General features: G+C 45.6%; 1 protein-coding gene and 1 long non-coding RNA gene across 4 annotated transcripts in view; one reads left to right on the forward strand and one right to left on the reverse strand.

The window, feature by feature from the left end:
- LOC140906331 (uncharacterized) overlaps nucleotides 1-16,278 on the reverse strand; it is a 104,450-nt gene extending 88,172 nt beyond the window's left edge. For 2 of the 3 annotated variants that reach the window (XR_012157067.1, XR_012157066.1), the window contains exons 1-3: nucleotides 15,705-16,278; nucleotides 13,212-13,281; nucleotides 10,305-10,389 (exon numbers count right to left, since the gene is read on the reverse strand). This is a non-coding gene — a long non-coding RNA (uncharacterized LOC140906331). The remainder of the gene's footprint in view (nucleotides 1-10,304; nucleotides 10,390-13,211; nucleotides 13,282-15,704) is intronic. The other variant, XR_012157068.2, reaches the window with a different exon arrangement.
- KCNK9 (potassium two pore domain channel subfamily K member 9) overlaps nucleotides 15,633-25,651 on the forward strand; it is a 130,859-nt gene continuing 120,840 nt past the window's right edge. The window contains exon 1 of the mRNA XM_073330056.2: nucleotides 15,633-17,122. Within this exon, the coding sequence (XP_073186157.1) occupies nucleotides 16,546-17,122 (577 nt within the window). The 5' untranslated portion in view covers nucleotides 15,633-16,545. The remainder of the gene's footprint in view (nucleotides 17,123-25,651) is intronic.

A 25,651-nucleotide genomic window follows, 5' to 3' on the forward strand; every position in this document is an offset into this window, starting at 1 on the left:
CAAGAAGTGGAAGGTTGGACATATGACCAGGGAAGAGTATAAAAATATTGCTCGGGCATGTAGGAATGTTATCAGGAGGGCCAAATCGCACCTGGAGCTGCAGCTAGCCAGAGATGTCAAGAGTAACAAGAAGGGTTTCTTCAGGTATGTTGGCAACAAGAAGAAAGCCAAGGAATGTGTGGGCCCCTTACTGAATGAGGGAGGCAACCTAGTGACAGAGGATGTGGAAAAAGCTAATGTACTCAATGCTTTTTTTGCCTCTGTTTTCACTAACAAGGTCAGCTCCCAGACTGCTGCGCTGGGCATCACAAAATGCGGAAGAGATGGCCAGCCCTCTGTGGAGATAGAGGCGGTTAGGGACTATTTAGAAAAGCTGGACGTGCACAAGTCCCTGGGGCCGGACGAGTTGCATCCGAGAGTGCTGAAGGAATTGGCGGCTGTGATTGCAGAGCCACTGACCATTATCTTTGAAAACTCATGGCGAACCGGGGAAGTCCCGGATGACTGGAAAAAGGCTAATGTAGTGCCAATCTTTAAAAAAGGGAAGAAGGAAGATCCTGGGAACTACAGGCCAGTCAGCCTCACCTCAGTCCCTGGAAAAATCATGGAGCAGGTCCTCAAAGAATCAATCCTGAAGCACTTGCATGAGAGGAAAGTGATCAGGAACAGCCAGCATGGATTCACCAAGGGAAGGTCATGCCTGACTAATCTAATCGCCTTTTATGATGAGATTACTGGTTCTGTGGATGAAGGGAAAGCAGTGGATGTATTGTTTCTTGACTTTAGCAAAGCTTTTGACACGGTCTCCCATAGTATTCTTGTCAGCAAGTTAAGGAAGTATGGGCTGGATGAATGCACTATAAGGTGGGTAGAAAGCTGGCTAAATTGTCGGGCTCAACGGGTAGTGATCAATGGCTCCATGTCTAGTTGGCAGCCGGTATCAAGTGGAGTGCCCCAAGGGTCGGTCCTGGGGCCGGTTTTATTCAATATCTTCATAAATGATCTGGAAGATGGTGTGGATTGCACTCTCAGCAAATTTGCGGATGATACTAAACTGGGAGGAGTGGTAGATACGCTGGAGGGGAGGGATAGGATACAGAAGGACCTAGACCAATTGGAAGATTGGGCCAAAAGGAATCTGATGAGGTTCAATAAGGATAAGTGCAGGGTCCTGCACTTAGGACGGAAGAACCCAATGCACAGCTACAGACTAGGGACAGAATGGCTAGGCAGCAGTTCTGCAGAAAAGGACCTAGGGGTGACAGTGGACGAGAAGCTGGATATGAGTCAGCAGTGTGCCCTTGTTGCCAAGAAGGCCAATGGCATTTTGGGATGTATAAGTAGGGGCATAGCGAGCAGATCGAGGGATGTGATCGTTCCCCTCTATTCGACATTGGTGAGGCCTCATCTGGAGTACTGTGTCCAGTTTTGGGCCCCACACTTCAAGAAGGATGTGGATAAATTGGAGAGAGTCCAGCGAAGGGCAACAAAAATGATTAGGGGACTGGAACACATGAGTTATGAGGAGAGGCTGAGGGAGCTGGGATTGTTTAGCCTGCAGAAGAGAAGAATGAGGGGGGATTTGATAGCTGCTTTCAACTACCTGAAAGGGGGTTCCAAAGAGGATGGCTCTAGACTGTTCTCAATGGTAGCAGATGACAGAACGAGGAGTAATGGTCTCAAGTTGCAGTGGGGGAGGTTTAGATTGGATATTAGGAAAAACTTTTTCACTAAGAGGGTGGTGAAACACTGGAATGCGTTACCTAGGGAGGTGGTAGAATCTCCTTCCTTAGAGGTTTTTAAGGTCAGGCTTGACAAAGCCCTGGCTGGGATGATTTAACTGGGAATTGGTCCTGCTTTGAGCAGGGGGTTGGACTAGATGACCTTCTGGGGTCCCTTCCAACCCTGATATTCTATGATTCTATGATATCTTCCATAGTTGTTTGCAGTATTGTTGTATGAACTATAGTGAGTTACCTAATTTCTGTGAGTGAAATCTTGGCCTCATTTAAATCAATGGGAGTTTTGCCATTGGGATCAATGCCACCCGGTATCTCAGTGTTCACATCTGAAAACTGGGTATAACAATGTTCACTTGCCTCAGAGGGATGTTAGTAATTAATTCATGTTTGTAAAGTACTTGGATGGATATGGTACTACTATAAGACTTCCTGAGTTTCTGGATTTGTTATTTAGTGAAAGTGGTTTTAAGTGTGTTTAGGTGTGTATCCTGGACTTTCTCATCAGAGCAAATTCTGTGGTATCTGAGTGCCTGACTGTAGATAATGGATTGATTTTTTTTTTGGTGTATCTGGCATGGCTGCTGGATCTGTGGAAGTAAATGTGGTGATTGGCAGGTTTCTTGTGTATTGTCATTTGTAGGGTTCCATTGGGGCCCTATGTACAGTGTGTAAAACTGGAATTTTCAAAACCAGTTTTATAAATGATTTGTCATCTCAGCAGGGGTAAAAGTCAGCCCTCCTCCCATGTAAAGCTGGAGTAGTTGCTGCACTCCATGCAGCTAAAGTGCACAGAGGGCTGGGAATTAAATCCACTTACAAAGCTAGACTGGGGCCTGGGGCAGCAGCTGCTATACAGGTGGCAGTCTGTAGGTTGGTAAAGTGTACACAGATCCTCTGTGCCAAGCATGTCGGGCATTAGGGCCAGTGCATCATGCAGTCCCCTACCCTACCATATCCCCAACAACTGTCTTCCTTACCAAGATATTTGAGAAATGTGTGGGTTCTCCCTCTGCCACACACTGGGCTGCAAAGGCCTTCATAAAAACTGGGTAAGTGATAGGTCTCAAAATACAATTGTAAATGGGGAATCATCATTGAGTGGGTGTGTTTCCAGTAGAGACCTGTGGGGGTCAGTTCTTGGCCCCACGCTATTTAACATTTTTTAATCAATGACCTGGAAGAAAGCATAAAATCATCACTGATAAAGTTTGCAGATGGTAGAACAATTGGGGGCGTGGTGAATAATGAAGGGGACAATTCACTGATTCAGAACTATCTAGATCGCTTGGTAAACTGGGCACAAGCAAACAATATGCATTTCAATATGGCTAAATGGAACCAAGAATGTAGGCCATACATACAGCATGAGGAACTCTATCCTGGGAAACAGTGACTCTGAAAAAAATTCGGGTTTCGTGGTGGCTAATCAGCTGAACATGAGCTCCCAGTGTGATGCTGTGGCCAAAAGAGCTAATGCTATCCAGGGATGCATAAACAAGGGAATCTTGATTTGGAGTAGAAAGGTTATTTTACCTCTGTATTTGGCAGTAGAGCGATTGCTGCTGGAATACTGTGTCCAGTTCTGATGCCCTCAATTCAAGAAGGGTGTTGATAAATTGAGAGGGTTCAAAGAAGATCCACAAGAATGATTAAAGGATTAGAAAACATGCCTTATAATGATAAACTCAATCTATTTGTCTTAACAAAGAGAAGATTAAAGAGCATCTTGATTACAGGCTATACATATCTATATGGCGAACAAATATTTAATAATGGGCTCTTCGATCTAGCAGAGAAAGGTGTAACATGATCCAATGGCTGGAAGTTGCAGCTAGACAAATTCAGACTGGAAATAAGGCAGAAATTTTTAACAATGAGAGAAATTAAGCATTTGAATAATTTACCAAGGGTTGTGATGCATTCTTCATCACTGACCATTTTAAAATCAAGAAGGGATGTTTTTCTAAAAGACGTGCTCTAGGAATTATCTTGGGGGAAGTTCTGTGGCCTGTGTTATACAGGAGGTCAGACTAAGCAGTCACAGTGGTCCTTCCTGGCCTTGGAATTTATGAAATCTATGAAACAGTGTCATCTCTGCTGCAGGCAAATATTTTCAGCCCCACTGCAAGCCTTGGGTTGTATGGACAGTATGGGTCCTCTGTTAATATTGCCCGACATCCAAGACTTTGAGTGATATGAAGAGTCTCCTTCAGCGGAAGTCGCTGTTCCACAAATGCTGCTCACCGGGAACTCCAGATTGCTGCTGGTGTGTAGGACTGAGAGGATTCGGCTATTGTGGGAAACCAGGGTTGGGGAAAGTTTCTTCATTAGGTAAGCTCCAATTTTGTTAATCGTTAATTTAATAATGGTTACTTAAAAACAAAATCATTCCCTTACATTAAAAGTTCCTTCTTTCTTACTAATCAAGCAGTAACCAGTTCCCTGAGATCTAATTTAAATAATCTGATAGTCTAGGTGATTGCTTTGATTTTGTATTAAATAGATTCTGTGTTTTATTCTCACGTATTTAGATACAGTGAACAGAATAGGCCAGATCTTAAGTTAGTGTAAATCACCTTGTTCCTTTGAAGTCAATGCATTTACCCCAGTTTACATCAGTTGAAGATCTGGCCCAGTATGGCTTTGATTATATTACTGCACAATGCAATTTTCCTTTGAAGGCTCAGTTGTGCAGTCCTTCCCATGGAACACTCTCATGGACCATTATAAGAGTTTTGCCTACATAGGAACTGCAGAGAGGAAGGATTACCCAGTGGTTATCGCACATGGGGGCACAGGAGACCTGGGTTCAGTTCCCTGCTCTGCTACAGACTTCCCATGTGACCTTGGGCAAGTCACTTACAGATGAGGAACTGAGGCACAGACAGTAAGTGGGGATAATAGCACTTCCCTACCTGACAGGGGTATTGGGAGGAGAAATCCACCAATGATTGTGAGGCACTCAGTTACTGTAGTATGGTGGCCATATAGATAGTACCAGCCTCATAGAGGGATGAACTTTGTTGCATTTTACGGTGAGGAGAGCCATGTTTTTGATCCTGTTTTCAAGTTTGTTTTTTTGCTCCCTGTGAGAAAGCAAGGGACAGTGAAATAAATATCCCAGTTACAATTCCATGGGGAGAGTCCTCTCAAAATAAAGAACTGAAAATTGGAAATTGCTGTTTTAGGATCAGCTGTCATTTTCTCTGTCAAGCCATTGAAAGGTTTTTGAAAAATAAAAGTGTTTTGAGGCTCTTTTTCTTTCTCGCTCTCTCCTCATTCCCTTCCCCTTCCTTTGAAACGTCATGACAACCTTAGCACATAGTAGTGATCTTTTGCAGAATTAAATTCACCTTCCCATTTCTCTTCCCCATAGGCTGGGTTATGAGTCTGGCTTGGAGGTCATGTCTCACTCAGAAACTACCGAAGTCATGCTAGGAACAGTGTAGAGACACTGGGATAATAAAATCATTGGGCTGAATCCTGAGGCTCTTGCTTAATTCATTCTTAGTCCTTACGCAAACTCCCAATGAAGCCAGTTATTTAGACCAAGGCCAGACTTATGATTTGCTAGGCCCACAAGAAGAGCAATTTTCCAAGCAGCCAGCACTGCATGGTGGATCAGGCTACAAGTCCCTCATTTGACTGATGGAGAAACGGAGGCACAGAGAGGGGAAACGACTTCCCCAAGGTCACACAGCCACCTAGTGGCAGACCCAGGGACAGAAACCAGGCCTGACACCCTGTGCAGTGCCTTATACAGTCACTTATATTAGCCTGAGTTTTAGTGGATATCGTGAAAGAAGTGAGTTTTAGTGGGAACTTGAATGAGGCTTGGGGAGTGGCTTGGCAAACCCACATGAGGAGGGTATTCCATGAATAAGGTGAGGCATGAAAGAAAACATGGAAGCAGGAGGAGAGAACAAAAAGAGTGGAGCATTGAGGCTGGAATAACTGGTGGAGTGGTGGGGGTAAGCAGGGGGGATGTGGTAAGAGATGGTAAGCCTCAACTGTTAGTATTTCATCCTTCTATATTACTTATTAATAGCCCACTTATAAGTTGGAAGAAGTCAAGATTTCAATGTACAAAATAGTCAGCGCAAAGGTATTTGTACCATATGTTTAGAACAGAGGAGATGCAGAGATTCCAAATGGATTTCAGCCACTGTTTTATCTTGTAAACCTGACATTCCTTCTGGAAGGGAATGTGCAGCAGAAAATGGAGCACTGTTTATTTCATGACATTTATATGGAAAACACTCAATCATATTCTTTTCTTTTTCATACAGTTCAGACGGAGAGTAACTTGTCTTATGAACCTATCAAGCAGTTTCTTACATCGAGAACTTTCTGCCTATTTCTTTAACAGAGCTTTTCAATCTGGCCTAAAATTATTATTCTTGCCAAGACATGATCTTCTGAAGGGGGCGGGAAAGAGGTGGGACCACCACAGCCTGACTCAGCAGACCAATAAATTACTTTTACATCTTCCCCTTAGATGTTTGCTCTATAACCCTTGTGGCTTAGTAGCTAATGCACTCCACAAGAGTTAGCAGAAGTGTACAGATTTCAGAACTATGGCCAGCTCCAGCTATCTCCAGCTAGTCAGTGAGGTTTTTCTGCAAAATCGCTACTGAGGGACAGGTTTTGCTTTCAGGGCTAAGTGTCCCTTGCTTTAAAGTGGCAGTGTGGAAGAATGAAGGGAATAAGGATCTTCCTTTGTGCAGATGCTAATGCCACCATGTTTCTGAGCACGCAGGAACGACACGAGAAGCTCCACTTGTAGAGCAGGTGGGAAAGGAGAAGTGGGGAGTAGGTGAAGCCATGGCTCCATTTCCTCCCACTCCACCAGTTTGACACCCAGGTGCAGGGGAATTAGGCTTCACTCTGTAAAGGGATTTTCCCCACCCTATGCAAGATGGAAGCCCTAGGAGGAATTGTGCTTCAAAAGTGTGTCTCTGGGACCCAGTGCCCGCTGAGACATGCCCTGGGAACATAGTACCACCCCTCATTCACGGCTGGGCCTAAGGCACAATTTAGACTAGCTAACTTCACTGAACTGGCCACTGCTGAATCCAGAGCAGAATTCAACTCTAAGGATCCTATTTGGCACTCTATTCAGCCAAACTTCCATTGGCTGTTCTGGGGATTTGCCTAGCTGAGGTGTGCTGAATAGAGCCTGATGGGTATGTCTACACTGCAGTTAAAACCCCACAACTGGCCCATACCAGCTGACTCAGGCTTGCAGGGCTTGGGCTAAGGGGCTGTTTAAGTATGATATAGACATTGGAGCTCGGGCTGTGGCCAAAGCTCTGGGACCATAGAATCATGGAATATCAGGGTTGGAAGGGACCTCAGGAAGTAATCTCGTCCAACCCCCTGCTCAAAGCAGGACCAATCCCCAATTTTTGCCCCAGATCCCTAAATGGCCCCCTCAAGGATTGAACTCACAACCCTGGGTTTAGCAGGCCAATGCTCAAACCACTGAGCTATCCCTCCCCCCTGCAGGGTCTGGAGTCCGGTCTCTAACTGAGCCTAAATGTCTACATTGCAATTAAACAGTCCCTTATCCCAAGCCCCATGTGCCTGAGTTATCTGACATGGGCCAGTCGCAGGTTTCTAATTGCAGTGTAGACATACCCTAGTGCAGGCACATGTCGTACCATTTCTCTAAAGAGGCCGTCCTATCATGATCACATTAAGCTGCTGTTCTTGAAGCTTAATAGGGAGGTGGAGCCCAGAACATCTCAAATGCTGTTTAACGTCTGAGACATTTGGTCGTATGGGCTTGCACTAAACAATAGCCAGGGAGAGGCACTGCTCGATATTGGTTAGAACACAGGGAACAGGGTTCATGAATCTGGCACTAACTCATTTGCTGACTTTTGGCAAGTCACATAACTCTGCTCTGTTTGTCAGTATACCCATCTGCAAAATGGGCATAGTAATCCGTACCTCATGGGGACATTGAGGCTTAATTAATGGTTTAAAAGAGCTCCCAGATCCTGGCATGAAAGGTGCTTTGTAAATAAAAATCGTTCTAATTTATCTCTTTTGTGCAAACTCCTTGCTCTGGTTTTCTTCTTCCATCACTTTTACACCAGTGTAACTCCATTGAATTCAATGGAGTTAGTCCTGATTTGCACTGGTATAACTGAAATGAGAATCAGGCCCCTTTTCTCCAGCTGAGCAGCGAGCACACTAAAAACACAGAGAAATTCTCAATACCACAGCCACCTACACTCCCCTCCAAAAGTAACCTAGTTAAAAGCCTTATTTTTGTCTCCAGGAATGAGAGAACGTGCACCTCATGTTTACTCGGCACCAAGCCCCTTTTAGCTGCTTGTGTATTTACAAGCTGTCTTAAGCATTTGCAGATTGACTATTCTGATCCAAAGGGATTCTGAGAATTGTCTGGTTATTAAGCCACGTAGAAGCCTATTTGATTTTCCATTTGTTCTGGTGTCAGCAGTGTGAGGAATGTTCCATCCAGTGCTTGACTTTGGCCTTGGTTTGTCCCTCTTGGTTTCTCAGCCAAACTTTCATTAGGATACATGGCCCGTTTGCTCTTAGAAAGTAAAACAATAATCTTCCGTTCAAGGAAACAGCATAGCCTTTTGTGAATATCCAGGCTGAGATTTATTTTAGAATGTGGCTCTAGGAGACATCTGCACAGCAAAACGTAATTGAATTTGTTTAGATGTAGGACTCTGCTATGTTCTTACTTCCATTATAACACAATAATAATAACAATAATACTTAGCACTTAGTGCTTTTTACATTTTCTAAGTGCTTTGTAAACATTAACTAATTAATCCTCCCGACACCCTTGTGAGGTGAGAGAGCTCTGATATTTATAGCGTTTGAATAAAGATGAGGTGCTATGCTGCTTGCCCATGCAGTTGATAGCAAGCTAATCCAGCAGGGTTGGCTTGGTGGTGTTATTATTAGGGGAGGGTCCATCCTGATTAAGTGACCATATTAATTACAACAGTGCTGTGTTTTTTTTTAAAAGGTTTAAAAATGAATGACTAAAAATACAATAATTTTATTCTCTCCTAAACTCAAGTCATGGTATTTCCTCCTCTGTCCTCTGAATAATCATTGGCACTTCTTCCATCCTTCCCTTGCTCAAACTCAGGATCGTCTTCAAGTCTTGTCCACCTCCTCTTTCTATCCAGTTCACTATCCCTCTTTATAAGTGGTTACATGCATATGTGTATTTAGTATACGTGCACCAGGGTCCTAGATGGTAAGCTCTTTAGGGTAGAAGCCTTGTTTTTCTATAAGTTTGTGCAGCAACTAAAACAACAGGGCCTGTGGGCGCCACCACTTTACAAATGACTAGTAATGATAAAAACGGAGTCTTGGCTATACACATCCAGATTGAGCGGAATGCATTAAATACATCCTCCTCGGAAGAGAGCAAGGATGGCCCAGCAGTGGCTGGGGTCCTAGTTTACCCAGGTTTCATTCCCTGCTCCCCCACAGACGTCTTGTGTGCCTTGGGTAAGTACTTTTCCTTCTCTGTACAATGAGGTTTATAGTACCAGGGTGTTGTGAGGACAAGTGCTGTAAAGATTGCGAGATGCTCTCCTACTACAGTGATCGGGACCATGTAAATACCTCAGGCGGGGAATGGGAACTGGATGCACTCTGAGAAACATTTTCCTAAGAGGGGAGAAAAATATCTGAAGGGCTTAGGAAGTGGCCCAACACTTTTTAATGTAAAAGGGTGGTCTATAAATCCAGGGTGCCTCCAACTATTTATTTTCTGGAGACAAAAGATGGCCCCTTCTGCTCTGCTGAGTGATGTAGAAAAGGCAAAGCACATCAGTTTTCTCCAATATTGTTTTCAATGTCCCCCATGGTGGCTCTTGAAGAGACCTTTGGCTTGACTGCTGAACTCCCCCTTCCTGCCACATACAAGCTCTGCAGAATAAAAATTACACACGAATATAAAAATAGAACAGAGGAGACTATTTAGGTTGCACCAGATGCTCGAATTCCTGCTACCTAAGTTGATTTCACTTTAGTATGTTCCCAGTAAAAAGAAAGCTGAATGGCAAAAATTAGAAATGGGGGCTGATCCTGCACCCCTTACTCCCATGAGTAAATCTTTCTCAGATGAGCCGTCCCATGGAAGTCAATGAAACTAGGCATGCAAGTTTTCCCTTGTCTTAAGTCTTTTGTAGGGTGACTGCCACGTTAGTATCTAGCAATAGGGGTAAGTATTAGAGCAGAAGTCTCAATTCTGCCTTCAGCTGTACAGGTGTGACTTTGATAAGGAAAAACACTGAAGAATGGGTGACCTGGCCCTGCACACCTAACTTAAGTGAAGCTCCCCTCTAGTCCAGTGGAACGTCCAAAGGAAAAAAGAGGAAAGAAAACTTCCTTGGCAAGGTCAGTGTGGTCTAGTAAATGGAGCACTAGACTGGGACTCAGGAGACCTGGATCCTATTCCTTGCTCTGCCACTGGTCTTCTGGGTGACCATAGGTGAGTCATTTAATCCCTCTATACCTCAGTTTTTCCATGGGTGATATAGGGATGATGATACTAACCTCCTCTGCAAAGTACTTGAGATCCACTAGATGAGCTAGGCATTACTGTCGTTAGGGTCCTCTCCTCCATCATTACCCTGAACTACTGCAGTACGAACACAGAAATGTTCATATATTAAACAGGAGTAGGATTCCCCTGGCCGGTGACACAATAAGTATGTAATCAATAAACTTTTCACTAGTTCATAAAAGCACAAGTGTGATGAAAACAGATGCCAAGAACAGAGATTGTGATCCCAGTGGTAGAATTGTGGTCTCTGGTCCCATAGTTAAATTGTAAAGCTTTCTGAAACAGGAACTGCCCTATGTCTGGCCAGTGAGTAGCACAATGGGGTCCTGGTGCTTGAGTAGGGCTCCTAGACATTCCAGTAATACAAATAAATAATAATAATCAGTAAAAATCAGGCCCTGATAGTTTTATGTGAAAACAATTTCACAGTCAAGGGCTTATCCAAAGCCAACTGAGTCAGTGGAAAGCTTCCCATTGAATTAGTTTTGGATCAGGCCTTACATTTTAAACTGAATCTAATTCATTTAAAATCGCAAAGCTCTTCTCAGCGCTCCAGCTCCATGGTGAAGCACAGTCTTCATTCACAGTCTGCTCGTTCCCGGAACCATTTTGAAAATTACAGGAAAGAACTTTTATTAGGGAACTCTGCAGAGCCGTCCTCAGTCACTGTCAGCTGGGTGCTTTTCTCAAGCATAGCAATTCTTGCTTATCAAGCACGGGAATCGTTCTGAATTTGTAAACCTTGATCAGAAACTCGCCTCACGTAAACTAGGTGGCAATAACCACTCCTTCCGTCTGATCACCTTCCGTGAAAATAAGTGACTGTCACCACTCAAAATAATGCCTAGAGTAATTTTCTATCACCCATGTTTTGCTGAAATGTCTCTCCCTCTGTCTCAGTATCCTGGCTTCTGAAGGACAAAAGATCTATGGTAAACAGTCCTGGCTTATTATTTAAATTGGATGTGTCATATAGTGCATAAAGGGCCCCATAAGAATCAGAGCCCTATTGTGCTAGCCGGTGTACGAACACAGAGAAACAGACAATCCCTTTCCTGTTTTTCCTCTTCTTCCCCTCCCCCTGCCACATTCCCCATCTAGATTGTCATTAAGACATTAGCCCTGGGCGAGGGGCAGCCTGTAGCTACACCGCCTCAGGAACACCCCAGGGAAGGAACTGTATCTCTGAGGACATGTCCTGACTGAGATCGCCTGGGGTCCCAGAGCCATGACCCTTCAGCGCAGGCTGGGTCCGTGAGAAATTCCCAAGCTTCCGGGCAGCTTTGTCCAGCCTGTGCTCACGCTTTTGCTGCCCCAGCTTTGCTGCTCTGGGCTGCGAGCAAGCTCGATTAGAGCTGTGTGTGGCCCTCTAACATCATGGCGATGGAGCCATATAAGTACCTAGGGAGATGGATAGAGAAATTGTTCCTGCTGCCACAGCCCCACTGCAATGTGAGCAGCTTTGAATGCACTTAGATATTTTTCCAGAAAACAATACACCAGTTCCTTAGCCCGGTGTCTCCTAGGCAAAAAGCAGGCATTAGCCTGCCTAATTGTACACACTGTACTGTACCACAGAGCTCTCTCCCCACCCCCAATCAGTTCCAGGCTGTTCACAGGACACGTTTCAGCCCAGTACTAAACATCACTTTCCAGCTAAAGGTTAATTACTCAGGGGGACATTTTCATCCAAGCTGCTGCCCGCAGGTTGCAATCCCTGCCTGAGCTCTATTTTTAGCCCAGCTCCTTCCTTGTTATTGATCCTAGTCACCCTCTGTTAATTAGATACACACAACACATACAGCATTTGCAACTCATTTTTCAATTCAGTTCAGCACCTCCCTCCCCTAAGATGTAATTTAGAGCCCTCCTTGATTCATGCTATTGATCTTCCCAGCAACTTTGCTGTAGGATTCTCTGTGTTGCAAGCTATTTATAGATCTCACCCCCCTTCCCCTGGAGAATCAGAAATGGGCAACCTTAATCAGACTGCTCAGTTTAAAAAAACCCAACTCTTTCTTCAGTCTCTGTTGTTAGACACTATAGCTCACATCTGCGAGCCCTTCCCGACATATATGTCGTTATGGATGTGGAAGTGTGTAAGCTGCCGTGACAAAGATTTTACCTTAATGAAATATTACTCTGCCCATCAATTAATCCCACAGCATATTCAGTTACGAGACTAATTGGCCAAGGTTTTCAAAAGTGACTGTGATTTTTTTAAAAAAAATAACCCAGCAACGAGGAGTCCTTGTGGCACCTTACAGACTAACAAACCCACCGATGAAATGGGTTCTAGCCCATGAAAGCTTGTGCCCAAATAAATGTGCTCGTCTGTAAGGTGCCACAAGGAGTCCTCATTTTTGCTGCTGATACAGACTAACATGGCTACCACTGAAATCTGTGATTTTTGGTGTCTCACTTTTTGAGATCCCAGCTTGAGACACCTTACAAGGGCCTGATTTTCAGAGGATGGGTGCTTAACACATTGTCTCAGATGTGAGCATCCAAAATCACTAGTCACTTTTGAAAATCTTGGTCATCATCCATTGAGCCACACAATGTCCTAGTTACTGTGGAAGCACTGAGGAAGACAAGGTTTTGGGAACATAGGCTGGGACTCTGAAAGGATCCTGCAGGAGTTTGGTGTCCAGCTCCCATTGGATTTCAATGAGAATTGGGCACCTAACTCCCTTACACTCTTCTGAAAATCCCAGCCTTACATCCTAAGGCCCAAATTCCAGAGTCTCCATTGAAATCAAGGGGAGTTTGACTTGAGTGAACACCTCAGGCTCTGGCCCTAAATCAGACATACTAAAATAAACCTGCCTCAGCCATGTAAGAATAGCAGGATTTTCAGAATGCCCCAAGCTTTTGGAAATCTCATACTGACTTGCCTGTATCCAGAAACCTGGAACACTGTGAAGCCTCATTCGTGAATATCTGCGATGAGCATCATCACCATGCCTTTAAGTAAATGAAAATCAACATTAAAACCATATAGCACACTGCAGTGGTAGAGCTTCTTCTCTTTATCCCCTGACCAACTCTGTCTTTGTGTATGGGACCTTGTCAGCCTTGAATAAATAGGGTGGTGGTTATTTATTTGGATTAGGGTAGCACCTAGAGGACCCGGTCTGGATCAAAACTCCATTGTACGAGGGGCCATGCAAACACAGTGTGAGAGAGTCCCTGTCCTGAAGAGTTTCCCTAAATAAATTAGGCACTCCACTCCCTGTGATCAACTCATTCCCTTGCCTGCCTTTGAAAATCCCAACCGACCTGGGCTGAGCGGGTGCTGTGAAGTAGTGTGATATGGGGCTCCAAGGCAGGAAGAGTTTGGGTTCCCCAGGGGGCATACAGGGAGTCTGCAGCAAGGCCAAGCACTGCCTGCACCCCAGCCCAGGGCTTTCTTCACAAGCCCACCCTGCCTCTCTGGCTAGCAGCTGGACTGAGTGATGGCCCCAGAACCCATCTGCGCTGCAAAAAATGGCCTTCGAGTAGATGGGATGATTTAGTGGGGGGTTGGACTAGATGACCTCCTGAGGTCCCTTCCAACCCTGATACTCTGATTCTAGGGTGACATGTGCCCTCCCCGTTGGGCAGAGGGCAGCAGCCAAGTGGCATCTGCCTCCCTGCTGGGTGCCCCTTGGAAAGGGAAGTGCCAGTGGGAGAGAGAGGCTGGGTCCAATCAGCTCCACATGAGGGCAAGTGCTGAGCCACCCCGCAAGATCCCGGCTCCTCCCAGCGCCTGGCAAAGGGCCGTGGGCAGCCACGCCCGGTCATGATTCATAATTGCGCTAATCGCAGCGCGGCCCCGGGGTCTATAACGGGGTTTGCTTTATTTAACCACCACCAACAGCCGGCTCCTCTGAGCCCCTGTATTTACCGAAGGGGCTTATTTCACCCAGCGCGCCGCCCGTGATATGGCCCAAGCGCCCCGCGAGGTCTGATTTGGGGTGTGCCCTGTGATTCCGCCGGCTGCCCCCCCCGCAATTACCACCACGCGGGGGGGCGGGGGGGACACACCTAGCGGGTAACTTCTGCTTTGTTCAGTGCCCGGTTTACCTGCTGCAGGTGACCGGTCCCGCCTCCCTAGGTAGAGCGATCAGCCCCGCCGTCCACGGGGGCCCCTGGGGTGAGGAATTGAGGGTGACACACCTGAGCAAAGGAGCGGAGCGGAGCGGGGCGGGGGGAGAGACGCCGAGCCCGTCCGGCGAGAGCTAGCCCAGAAAAGCAGGGCTGGGGGGGGGGGGGGGGGATATGTGGTCTCAACGCCGCTTAGCAACAGCTGCGCGGAGCAGAGAACTTTGCGGCGCGCGTTTGAAACTGGTTTCACTCCTGGCCCCAGCGCATGGCAAAGATCTAAAGCGTCGTCTCCATCCAGCGCAGTCTGGAAGGGAAGCAAGAGCTGGGTCTCCCCCCACTCCTCCCTTTCTGCTGCTTCTGCCCCCCCCCCCCCCCCCGGGAAGATGGCCAGGGTGAAAGAAGGAAGGGAGCGCGCCTGGAAAACCTGCCCCACGTGGTGCGTGGCTCCCAGCAAAACCCCCCTAGGCTGAGCATAGTAGGAGGAGGCTGGGAGTGGCCACAGCGGGGGAGGGGACCCGGGGCGGGGAGGGGACAGAGCCAGCGGGAGCGAGTCGCATGCGGTGGTGCAAGGCAGGAGAGAGCCAAGGGGAGCAACACATCGCTCCAGCCTCTTGCAGGCAGGGTGGGCGCAGAGCGGCGGGGGAGGGGGAGCATAAAAAGTGCCTCCGGAAGGAGCGGGTTAATAGGGGGAAAACCCACCCCAGCAGCTCACAAAAGCCACCGCAGGTTGGTGAGCCTGGGACCTGTTCCCCCTGCCTGCCTGGAGCGAGAGACATGCTTCGGAGCAGTGGCTTGATTTTCCCTGAGATGCTGTCAAGTGCTTGGGAGGAGGCGGAGAATTGCTCTTTTTAAAAGGGCATCGGTCCAAGAAACCCAGCGGGGCAGGAGCGGGAGCGAGTGGCCGTTTTGGGGTCTGGCTGGGAGGGGGCGACACCCCTCGCTCCGCTGGTGTTTTCGGGTGACGGGTTCGGTGTCTTCTCCTGCCCTCAGCAGAAAGGATGGAATGAGCGTCCCTGGGATCCGATGCTTCACCTCCATGGGCCAGACGGGTTGATGGGCTTGTGTCTGCTCCGAGCCTGTCCCCGCCGCCACCCCGGCCAGGTGGGCTGCTGATTTCGTCCACCCTGGGCAACGCCTCGGCTTTTTGTGCCCCGCTCCGTGGCCCAGGGGACCCTCCTGCCCGCCGGTGCGTTACTCTGATGGTTTGAACCCAGGAAGGAAGCTGCACCCCCGAGTTTGTTCCTCCCCCCCACCCCCCAGCAAGGAAAGCCAGCTTTCTGGGTATGCTGCCGAAAACTCACAGGCTAACGTCTGACACGGTCTCCTTCATAGTCGGGCTGGACTTCCAGATCTTCTTCGCGAGCATCGGCTGTCTCCAGCCACCTGACTTCAGCCTGGCTCTTTCCGCGGGGAGCGGCTGAGGGCCGAGGCCGCAAAGCGCCCGGTTTGAGTCCTTTAGCTAGGCACAATTCATTTTTTAAGAGAAGTTGGTCCCCGCGATGAAACCCAGCGGAGCCCTGTGAGTGCCCGGGGCGTGCTCTGGGGCTGGAGTATCGCTCCGATCCGGTCTGGGCAGAGGACCGGCACCCGCCGCCTGGGGCTGGCCTCTCCAGCCCTGGCGCCGGGGTGCCTTGCGCCAGCCTGCCCTTGAGGGCTCCTCTCACGCCTCCTCCCCGCACGCAGCCGCTGGAGTGGGACGGTCCCGGGCAAGCCTCTGCCCCACCTCCCGGGCACAGCTGGCGTGATCGGCGCTGCGGACCCTCCAGCCTTTCCTCCAGAAGCGATTCCCCTTCCTCCCGGGCGGCAGCTCCGCGGGGGATGCTGCTCCCTAACGCCCTCCCTCCCCCTCCCTTCTCCCCTCCCCCTCGCCAGCCTGAGTACAGAAACTTGTAGTAGTAGACGAAGAAACCCAGCCTCCCCTCGCACCGCGTCTGCCGTGCTGCTGGGTGGCTCCCCCGGCCCTTCCCCGCCTGGCACCCCCGCCTCCCGCGCTGCTCAGCCTCTCCTCGCCAGCACTCCAGGACTGGTCCTCCCCTCCTCCTTCCCCAGGACGGTGGGGCTCGTCTCTCCCCCCCCCCAGCCCACTCCTGGAGGCAGCGGGGAGGGAGGCGCTGGTTTGCAGGCGCTAAGGGGGTGCTGTGGATGGCCCTGCGCACTGGGACGGCTTGGTTTGGGCAGGTCCTGCGCAGAGTTTCCCGGCTGCCGGGCACCTGGTCCAGGCGCTCCAGCAGCCTCCTGTGCCTGTCTTCCTCCCAGGAGCCCGAGCAGGGAGGCGGGGAGCTGCCGCCCCGGAGCCTTGGGAGCCGCCGCCGCCCCCTGCGGCTGCCCCCCTGCTGCCTGCAGCTCCCCCCCGCCGGCTGCGGCTGCTGCACCCTGTCGGATCCCCGGACGGCCAGGGGGGGACATGGTCCCCTCACTCGCCCCTTGCTGGCGGCCATGAAGAGGCAGAACGTGCGGACCCTGTCCCTGATCATCTGCACGTTCACCTACCTCCTGGTCGGGGCCGCCGTCTTTGATGCCCTGGAGTCCGACAACGAGTTGCGGGAGGAGGAGAAGCTCAAAGCCGAGGAGATCCGGCTCAAAGGGAAGTACAACATCACCAGCGAGGACTACCGGCAGCTGGAGCTGGTCATCATGCAGTCCGAGCCCCACCGGGCCGGGGTCCAGTGGAAATTCGCGGGCTCCTTCTACTTTGCCATCACGGTCATCACGACTATCGGTGAGTGCCCGGACTGCCCGGTCCCGCACGCTCCCTGGCCTGGCCGAGTGATGCCAGGGGCTCCCAGGGCTGGGGCTGCTGGGTGCAAAGGGTTAAACAGGACACAAGTCGCTCAGGACCCCTTCCCCTCCCTATCCCTGTGGTGGGTAGCTAGTGTTGTTTCCAGGGGCTTTGAGGTGTCCCCCACCCGTCACCCCAAGACGCAGGCTTTGTCCTGTTGCACCTGGAAAGTGTGTCTGAAGTTGGGTGAGGGGGTAGAAAGGGGGCTGGCGTTGACTGCCAAGCTAGAGTCATGCTCTCTCTGGGAAGGGGAGGAGAAGGATAATAAATGCTAAAACTCTGCTCGGGAACTTCAAGGCAGGTGGCTGGGATGTGCAACCCATTCTGCTCTGCAACTCCTGGCTTGGCGACTTAACTGTACCCTGGGCACTCCGTCACTTGCAAGCTTCAGAGACTTAGGGGGGACACTCACGCAAATCGCTCTTTGAGGATGATGGCAGTGAAGCCTGCATCAGCTAATCATAAGTCTTCATTTAGTCATGGGAAAAGTTCTCTCTCTCTATTTGCAAACTGCGTTGGTAGGGGTGGGTGCTGTGCTAGGAGACGCTGACTACAGTTGTAGTTTCTATCCGTGCCTGTCTTGTTCACGACCCTTATTTTCCTGAAATTTTATTTTGCAATTGCAGTGACTGGTGCTTGGACAGGCCACAGTAGTGTGTCACACCCGAGCCTGCATTTGGGGGGGGGGGGGTAAACAAACAAACATAAAGGCGATCCCTCGCCCTTATTCATTACTCCACTTCAACGTGACGTTTCCAGAGGCTGTCAAGTGACAATATGTTGACGAAGCTAAGGGCTATTTTGCAGTTCTGTATTTCACTCCAGTAAAACTGCATGTTCCAAACAAAGTTTTGTTTCCTGAAATAAAAACAAGTAGGTAGAGGGCAATCTACAGACAAAACAATGTCTAAAACCGTTGCTTTGGTCTGGATGGTGTTTACATCGTTACTTGTTTTATACTAAATAGGCTGCATTTAATGAGGCAGCTAATATGTCCTCACAGGACATGTTCCTCTTTAACATCTGTGGAGATCCGAGAAGGTCACTTCAGCTCAGTGAATGGTTGATAGTGCATTATATTGAACAGGACATGAAAGACCAGCTTACTGTTGTTAATAAAGACAGACACTATCTTTTGACTGTTTAGGGCTTGTTACAACAAATTTGCACATTACCACCTGAAGATACTGTCAGTTTTCAGCAGAATATCCAATCCACTCTCCTTTGAGCTGTCAGGAAAAAGTGTTTACTTACATCTGTATTTTGACTTTCTTACCTGGGGCAGTGAATCATTTTCTTTGAAAGATCATCTGACAGTGTGAAGCCTAGTTCTCTTTATGGAGGTGATGAGATTTTTTGATTAGTTTTTTTTTCCATTGCCAGACATCTTTTTATGAATAGAAAACATAAATATTTCATATGAGGCCATACAACAGACCATTATTGTGTACACTCTATAAAGCTAGAACTAGATTCCTGTTTTGTTCAGTGGGATTTCTTCTCCCCAATTTTGCATCTTTTAGTTTTTATTTGTGCCTTATTAAAACATTGAAGTATCTTGTCCACATGGATTATTATATGATTTACTGTATATTGTGTGCCTGCTGTAAACAACAGTTAAATATTTTCACTGTCACTAAGCTATGCTGGTGATGGGTATGAAGGGTTGTAAATGTGTGGGTTTTTTTTTTTTTTTTTTTTGCCTGGAAACAAACCCAAATTTGCTTTTGTTTCCAAAGTTGAGGAAAGTTGGATGGATGTTTTCCTTTCAGGTACAATAGAAATGACTTAATGAAAAATACAGAAGAGTCCAATTTCTTTTGCTAAAATGAAGGCTGAAGTTTATTAAGTCAACAATGTCAGTTACAGGATGCTTAGGTGTTTTCTAAAATGAAGAGTTTAGATACATTTAAGAAAATCAATAGCCTTGGACATGTACCCATTCTTGTCAGTGGGCTGAGGCACTTTGGGAGGTCAGCATTCTTTTAACATTACAATATCTATAGCAGTAGTTAAGTGCTGGAAGAAACAATGCAGTGGAAAGACACAATGTAGAGATACCTTAACAAGTATTTATAAGTGTATTCTCTGGCAGGATAAGTAATCACTATTCCAAAAGTTTATTAATAAATTAGTTACTATATCTGTCTTACTAAAGGCACTTTTCTTCTACTGTCTTTCACATAATCCATTCAAAACATAAGCTGCCCAGTGATGTTATCTTTTATAACAATTGTCTGTAAAAAATTAGAGTGGATGAAATAGTGTGGATAAATTACTGGTTCATCCAAAAAGATTAATTTTCCAGTAAAAAGCTTCTCATTTTAAATTTTTATCTACTTAAGAAGTTCTTGGGCCTGGAAAGGAAATACCAAAGCATTTTCCCTCTATTGTATTGTTTCTTAGATTGTGCAGGAATATTAACTGTTCAGGTTAATCTTCTGTTGCTATTCCTGTTTTCATTCTAAACTTGCACACGTTGCTTGCATGCACATCTCATTCTTCCTTCAAAACCTTCCAGGTAGAATTCAAGAAACACATACAGTGTTAACGAAGAAGGCCCAGTCATTAAATGCCCCTGTAAAATTAGCTTTGATGATCACAATTACTATCTCAGCCTGGTAGAGACAAGTTATGTAGAAAAAGGACCCAAATGAAAGCAGGATTGACTTGTATTTTTGAGCTTCATTTTGAATGTCTACTGTACAAATATGGTGCTGAATTGGACAGCTCCCTGCAGCAAATGTCCTGCAGTATCCACATTTTGCCAAATTTTGACTCCACAATAAAAAGAAACCCAGCTCATGATTTCATCTTAAGTATAGATCATTAAAGATCTATTTTAACTGAAGTATAAATAATTAAAAACCTTCCAAGTCAGGTGCAGTAGTAAGATTTAGCCAACTTTTTCATTTTGTATTCTCTAGATCATTTTATTTTTATTGGCTTGCAGTCGTAGTTATGGTCTGCGTAGCTTCTCAATCCCATTTCTAAATAAAGGAATCTGAGAGGATCAAGTAAATGGAAAGAGGATTTTTATTCTGTACCCAGGAGATATTGTAAACTGAATTTGGGAAGATTATTTTACTTCTGTTTTCTAATATCTCTAGCAAGGAATTAGCAAGAGCAAACATCACAATTTTCTGTAACCCTATTCTTAAAATCCAGTGGCAGAATAGAAACATCCTTTTTATTGATGTTTTCATCATGTTAGAATTATGAGAAAGTTTTCACATGGTCAAAGGAAGTAATCAGACACTCATGGCTCTTAACACTTACTGATTTTATTCAGGATTCTTCTCACTTCAGTATGCGTTAATATCAGCTCCCATCCACTTCCAGCTATCAGGCCAAGAGGATATGAGAGAGAGAGTGAGTGAATGAATCTGGTATTCCTTCCAGCTGTTTATCTCTGAAATGGTACACTGTAGTTTATACCATTGAGTAAATCAAGAGTCTGGGTATTACGAATAACAATGCCAACTTTTGAAAAGAAATTCTGGTAACTTGTGACTCCATCTTCCAGGTTTACAGTGGTGAGTAAACTGTTTTACTTAGGCAGGTGGTGACACTGTCAAAATATGTTATTAGTATAGCTACGACTCCATCATTTAGGCTTTTAAGGGTGATAGTCATACTTGATTTAACACTACAGAGTTCTAGTAAACACTGAATATTTCTGAAGGCTTGTGTGGATTGTAAAGAACTGAAAGCTGTTTGTTGCCCTAAAATGAACTAAAGCTATGAACAGATTGAGGATGTTCTTTTTTTTTTTGGAAAAAAGAAGTGATTGCATAAAGTAATGAGAGCTGAATGCAGACATGGCATGTGAAGTGCAGTGGGAGTCTCAAAAGAGCTGGTTTTCTAGCTTTATGACTTTCTGACTCTTTGAACTCAGTCCATAGCCTACTGTGAGAAGAGATTGAAACACTCTGATCAACAGAGATGTGGTGTTTTTGGAGAATGCTGTACAGTATCTGCAATACCCAGTATATGATGTTCCCACTGATAGGGATTCTTTGCAAACAACAGATAGCTGCTTCACAGAGAGTTTGGCCCCAGATTTAAGAAAGTAGCTAAACACATGCTTAAATGCATTTCCGTTCAGGACAGCATTTAAGTTATTTACCCTCTCTATGCCTCAATTTACACATATGTAAAATGGGCATAATACCTATCGCAGAAGGATGGGTAAGATTTGTTTGCTTAATTTTTGTCAAGTGCATTGCGATCCTTGTATGGAAAGGTCTTGGAAGTGAGAGAACAAAGAAATCCATGCTTTGGTCAGCCAACGGCTGCATCAGCAACTTGCCATCAGCATGAAGGCCATATCAAATTTAAATAAAACAGAGCAGATTGGAGCCACTCTCCTCTTTAATACACTCAGATCAAGAAGGAGGGCCACATGTACTTGTGGTACAAATGGGCATAGTTCCAATGAAGTCAATGAAACTCTGCTAATTCATGCCAGAAAGATCTGGCCCAAAGTATTAGATGCTGAGACTTGTAGTCTCTGTCGATTGCACCTTCATAATAAAGAGGAGGTCAGCCACCTTTCAGAACTCTGTGGATATGATCACATTGTACACAAACATGCTAAGTCAGCCACAGTGTAGTACTCCAGGTATCTGTACAACTGTAGAATAGGTTCAGTGAATCTTAAAAGGCCTATCTATACTATATTTCCAGCTGCATGAAACCATTTAAAAATAGTTCTCTGCTAATGTGGCTGGTTCACAACTTGGTTAACATGTTTTTAGAGACAATTCTTCAGTCTCTTAAAGGAAAAATGTTTTTTTCATAGTTATATCCTGTCCACACTCCTGCTACAGTCATGTTAGCAGGACCCATTTTAAAACGGTTTCCGAAGAAGGCTGAAATGTAATTTAGATTGATCTTAAACCACGTTTGCCCAGGATAACATACCCAAGTTATATATACAATAATAGGCTGCAGTTGGGTTTCTGAAACACCCAAAAGTCCCTTAGCCACTCTTTGGTGATAGTTGTCCCCAGACCTCTTTGATACAAATCTGAAAAATGGGTGACTGATATAATTATTATTATTTAGAATTTGGTGTCCTTTCTCTTGCTTCTCCTTGCCTTTCTGTTCCTTTTAATTTTTCTTCACTTCTTTCTTCGTTTTTCTATTTTTTGCAAACTCTGATGCTCCTTGGGCTCAGGGTCAGTTCTAGGGGCAGGCAAGCAGGGCAGCCACCCTGGGTGCCATCTTCCAAGGGGCTTTATACCTCTGCAAGTTTTTTTCCTCTTTCTTTTAATCCACTGATATGTTGGCTGTGGTTGGGGCTTCTTCTTTTTTTTGGCTTGGTCACTGGGGATGGGGAGGGGTGAAAATGTTTTCCGCCCTGTCTGGCAAAATGGCTGGGGCCGTTCCTGTTCAGTACATTTTTTTTCCCATGTAGAAAGAAAGCCCACAATCTTTTAAGTGACACTTTCTGTTTTTCTCTCTTGTATAGTCATTGAATATACTCCTCGGTTATTTTTCTATTCCCACATCAAGTGTATGAATTCCTTGTGCACCTTTCCTAGGAATGGCTTATAAGTGTCTGTGTTTGTACGCCCGTACTTCACTTTCTGCAATAACTAAGCAATGCCAAAACAAAATCACAGTATAAATCAGAGTGTGCACCTTTTGTGATGGAAATCAATTAAACAAATGAACAAACTATCAAGCTGGTGTAAAGGAAGGAAAAAGAAGGGGGAGAAGAGAAGGAGCAGAGGCATTGATGGGTAAGATAAAAGAAGCGGGGAGGAAGAAAAATACGGGAGGAGAAAAAGAAGCTCAAGAGACAGCTCATGGTTGATTTAACCATGGACCTGTTCTTGATCCCATTGAAATTAAAAGCAAAACTTAATTGATTTCAGTGGGATCAGAATCAGGCTCCTGTGCATACAGGACTTGAGCCAAAGGAAAGTTATCCAATGGAAAGACAGCCCTTGACCAAGCCCATTGTTTTTATTTCATCTGATCCTTGCTTCATGCAAGGAACTAAGTGTCTTTAACTCCTATCAAAGGCAGTAGGAGTTGAGGACGCTGGCTCCCTAGAGGAGGAGCTCACTCCCTTATGGTGGGGTCCATTGTTTGGTAAACATTGATGGATGTGGTCAATGCTTTATTGTAACATGAATAACAAACATAATATATTACCTTGCATGTTCAAAGTGCTATACAAACTTTCAGTAATTAACCCTCACAGCACTTCTGTGGGACTGGTAAATCCTGTAAAAAATCTCCTCAATTGAGAGATAGGAAGCTTAAGTGACTTTCTTAAAGTCACACACTGCTTCAGTAGCAGAGCCAGGAGGGGAACTGGAGATGAGCTGGCTCCCAAACCTGTTCTTATGCCTCCAAACCACGGCTGGAGGTGAAAGTGTGAAACTGTCTCCTAAATCCACCTGATTTAGGCTTAATCAATTTTTGCCTTTATTTGTACAATTTCAGACAGAATTATTGTCAGACAAATTTATTGATGCCAGCAAATAACAGACAAGATGGAATAGGTAAATGGGCCCAAGTTACCACATTCTCGGCATGGGAAGTTCTTTTACATTCCATGGTGGCCATTGCCTTCTCTGATCCCTTGGTCTGGTCCTTCAGTCCCATTCCTTCACTTTCTGCATCCGTGTTTTTTCCAATCTGGGCCTTGTTCACTTAGGTGTTTTATACATTTCTACATTACAGATTACTTAATCTTTATCCAATCAACTTTTAGCACATCACCCCTGGGTTTTTTTAAGTATCCCGTACATGATGTATGTGCAGCCTTCATTGACCCAACTTCTGCATTTTTCCTGCTGGTTTTTCACTTTTTGGGTCACGTCGTTCTAAGTCACTCTGTTCCTGAGCCTTTCCAGACAAAGTGTGTTTTATATTTATCATTACATGTTTGTGTAGGTCTTACTTACATCTTCTGGCATGACATATTACTTATCTCGCCAACAATAACGTCATTTTAAACAAATCACTCATGCCAGGCAACACTTTGGCCGAAGTGTTACCTTATCTATACTCGTTCCTTATACATAATTACAGTTTATTAATATCTAGCTAACAAAGCCCTTAATCTTACCATTTAACAGTTCTTCATTTTTATATCTCAATAGCATAGTCAGTATGTGTTATCCTATTTTATCTCTTAATCTATTGTGGGGTGGGGGCTTGGAAAACATGATGAATCTTTAATGTCAACATTTTTTGTCACAGTTAAATATATGTTTTCAAAGGCCTTTTTCATTCAAAGTCCAGTTTTGTTTGTGAATCATTCAAAAAAAACCCCCAAACCCTTCATTAGAAATTTTCCTGGGTTGCATTTTGAGGGATGTCTCAATTTTAGGGCCTTGATATTTAGTTGTTTTTCATGGTACCACAACACCACACAGGCTTTCCTAGTTTATATGCAGGTAAATAGTACCTCCCCTGAATGTGGATATACCAAAGGCATACATTCGTTGTGGGTTCGTGGTATTATAAACAAGCTTCTCTAACTTGGGTCTCATGGTTCTGGATAGCAGCAGAATCTGTGCGTGGAAATACAGCCATATTATATAGAGCTGGGCATGTACTATTCTGTTTTATTATTATTTTGGGGAGGGATCTTCAAAAGAAAGCTTAAAGAGCTAGGTGACTTTTATTGAAAATCCCCACCTTTGTTATGGTTGTGGCTGGATGAATTCTCCATCTTCCCCCTAATGCAAGTTAGCCATCAAAGACATCTGCTGGTGATGCAGAGCTAATCAGTTATAGTCTTCTCTGCTTCTGACTTGATCTAACAGGTTGAACAGCAGATGTTCATTGTATGTAGTAGATCATCGGTGGCACCCTATGCTTATATTACCTGGATCCTAGGAGTCTGGAAATTTAGGGCCTCACTTAAAGCCCCCTGAAGCCAGTGAAAGACTCCTATTTAGTTCTGTGGGCTTTGGATCAGGTCCTTATTCAACATGCATTCCATGATCCAAGGAGTCACATTCAGTAGCAGTCAAACTCCTAGAGAATTCTCTGTAGTGTAAAGCAAATAACAGACATTAAAAGAAGGGAACACAAGCAATTTATTGACCTGTTGTTATGACTTCTTGCTGTACAAGTGCCGTTTTCAGATGCACTTCCCCCACCCCACCCCCCCAAAAAAACAACAAAGAAACATATGTGGTTTGCTGAGGTTGAGCTTATGTTGTCTTTGGAGTTTACAGCTAGGATTAGCGTGAACCTTTTTCCAAGGAGTGGGGGATTAAGCTACATAGTCAACTTTCGACAGAGAGACACCTGCAAGAAGAGCTTTGATGCTTATTTTTGCAGTTGCTTTAAAAAAATATGATGCGTTCTTTCCCCATTGCCTGACTGTTAACATCCTCATCTGATCAGCTGAGAGAGTGGATTTTTTTTTTTAAAAGCTTGATCTGCACTTTCTGCTTCCGGAAAGAAAACACCCCTCCAAGTTGCTTGGCATTT

This window comes from Lepidochelys kempii, chromosome 2 (assembly GCF_965140285.1).
Source record: "Lepidochelys kempii isolate rLepKem1 chromosome 2, rLepKem1.hap1, whole genome shotgun sequence".
Classification (NCBI taxonomy): Eukaryota; Metazoa; Chordata; order Testudines; family Cheloniidae; genus Lepidochelys; species Lepidochelys kempii.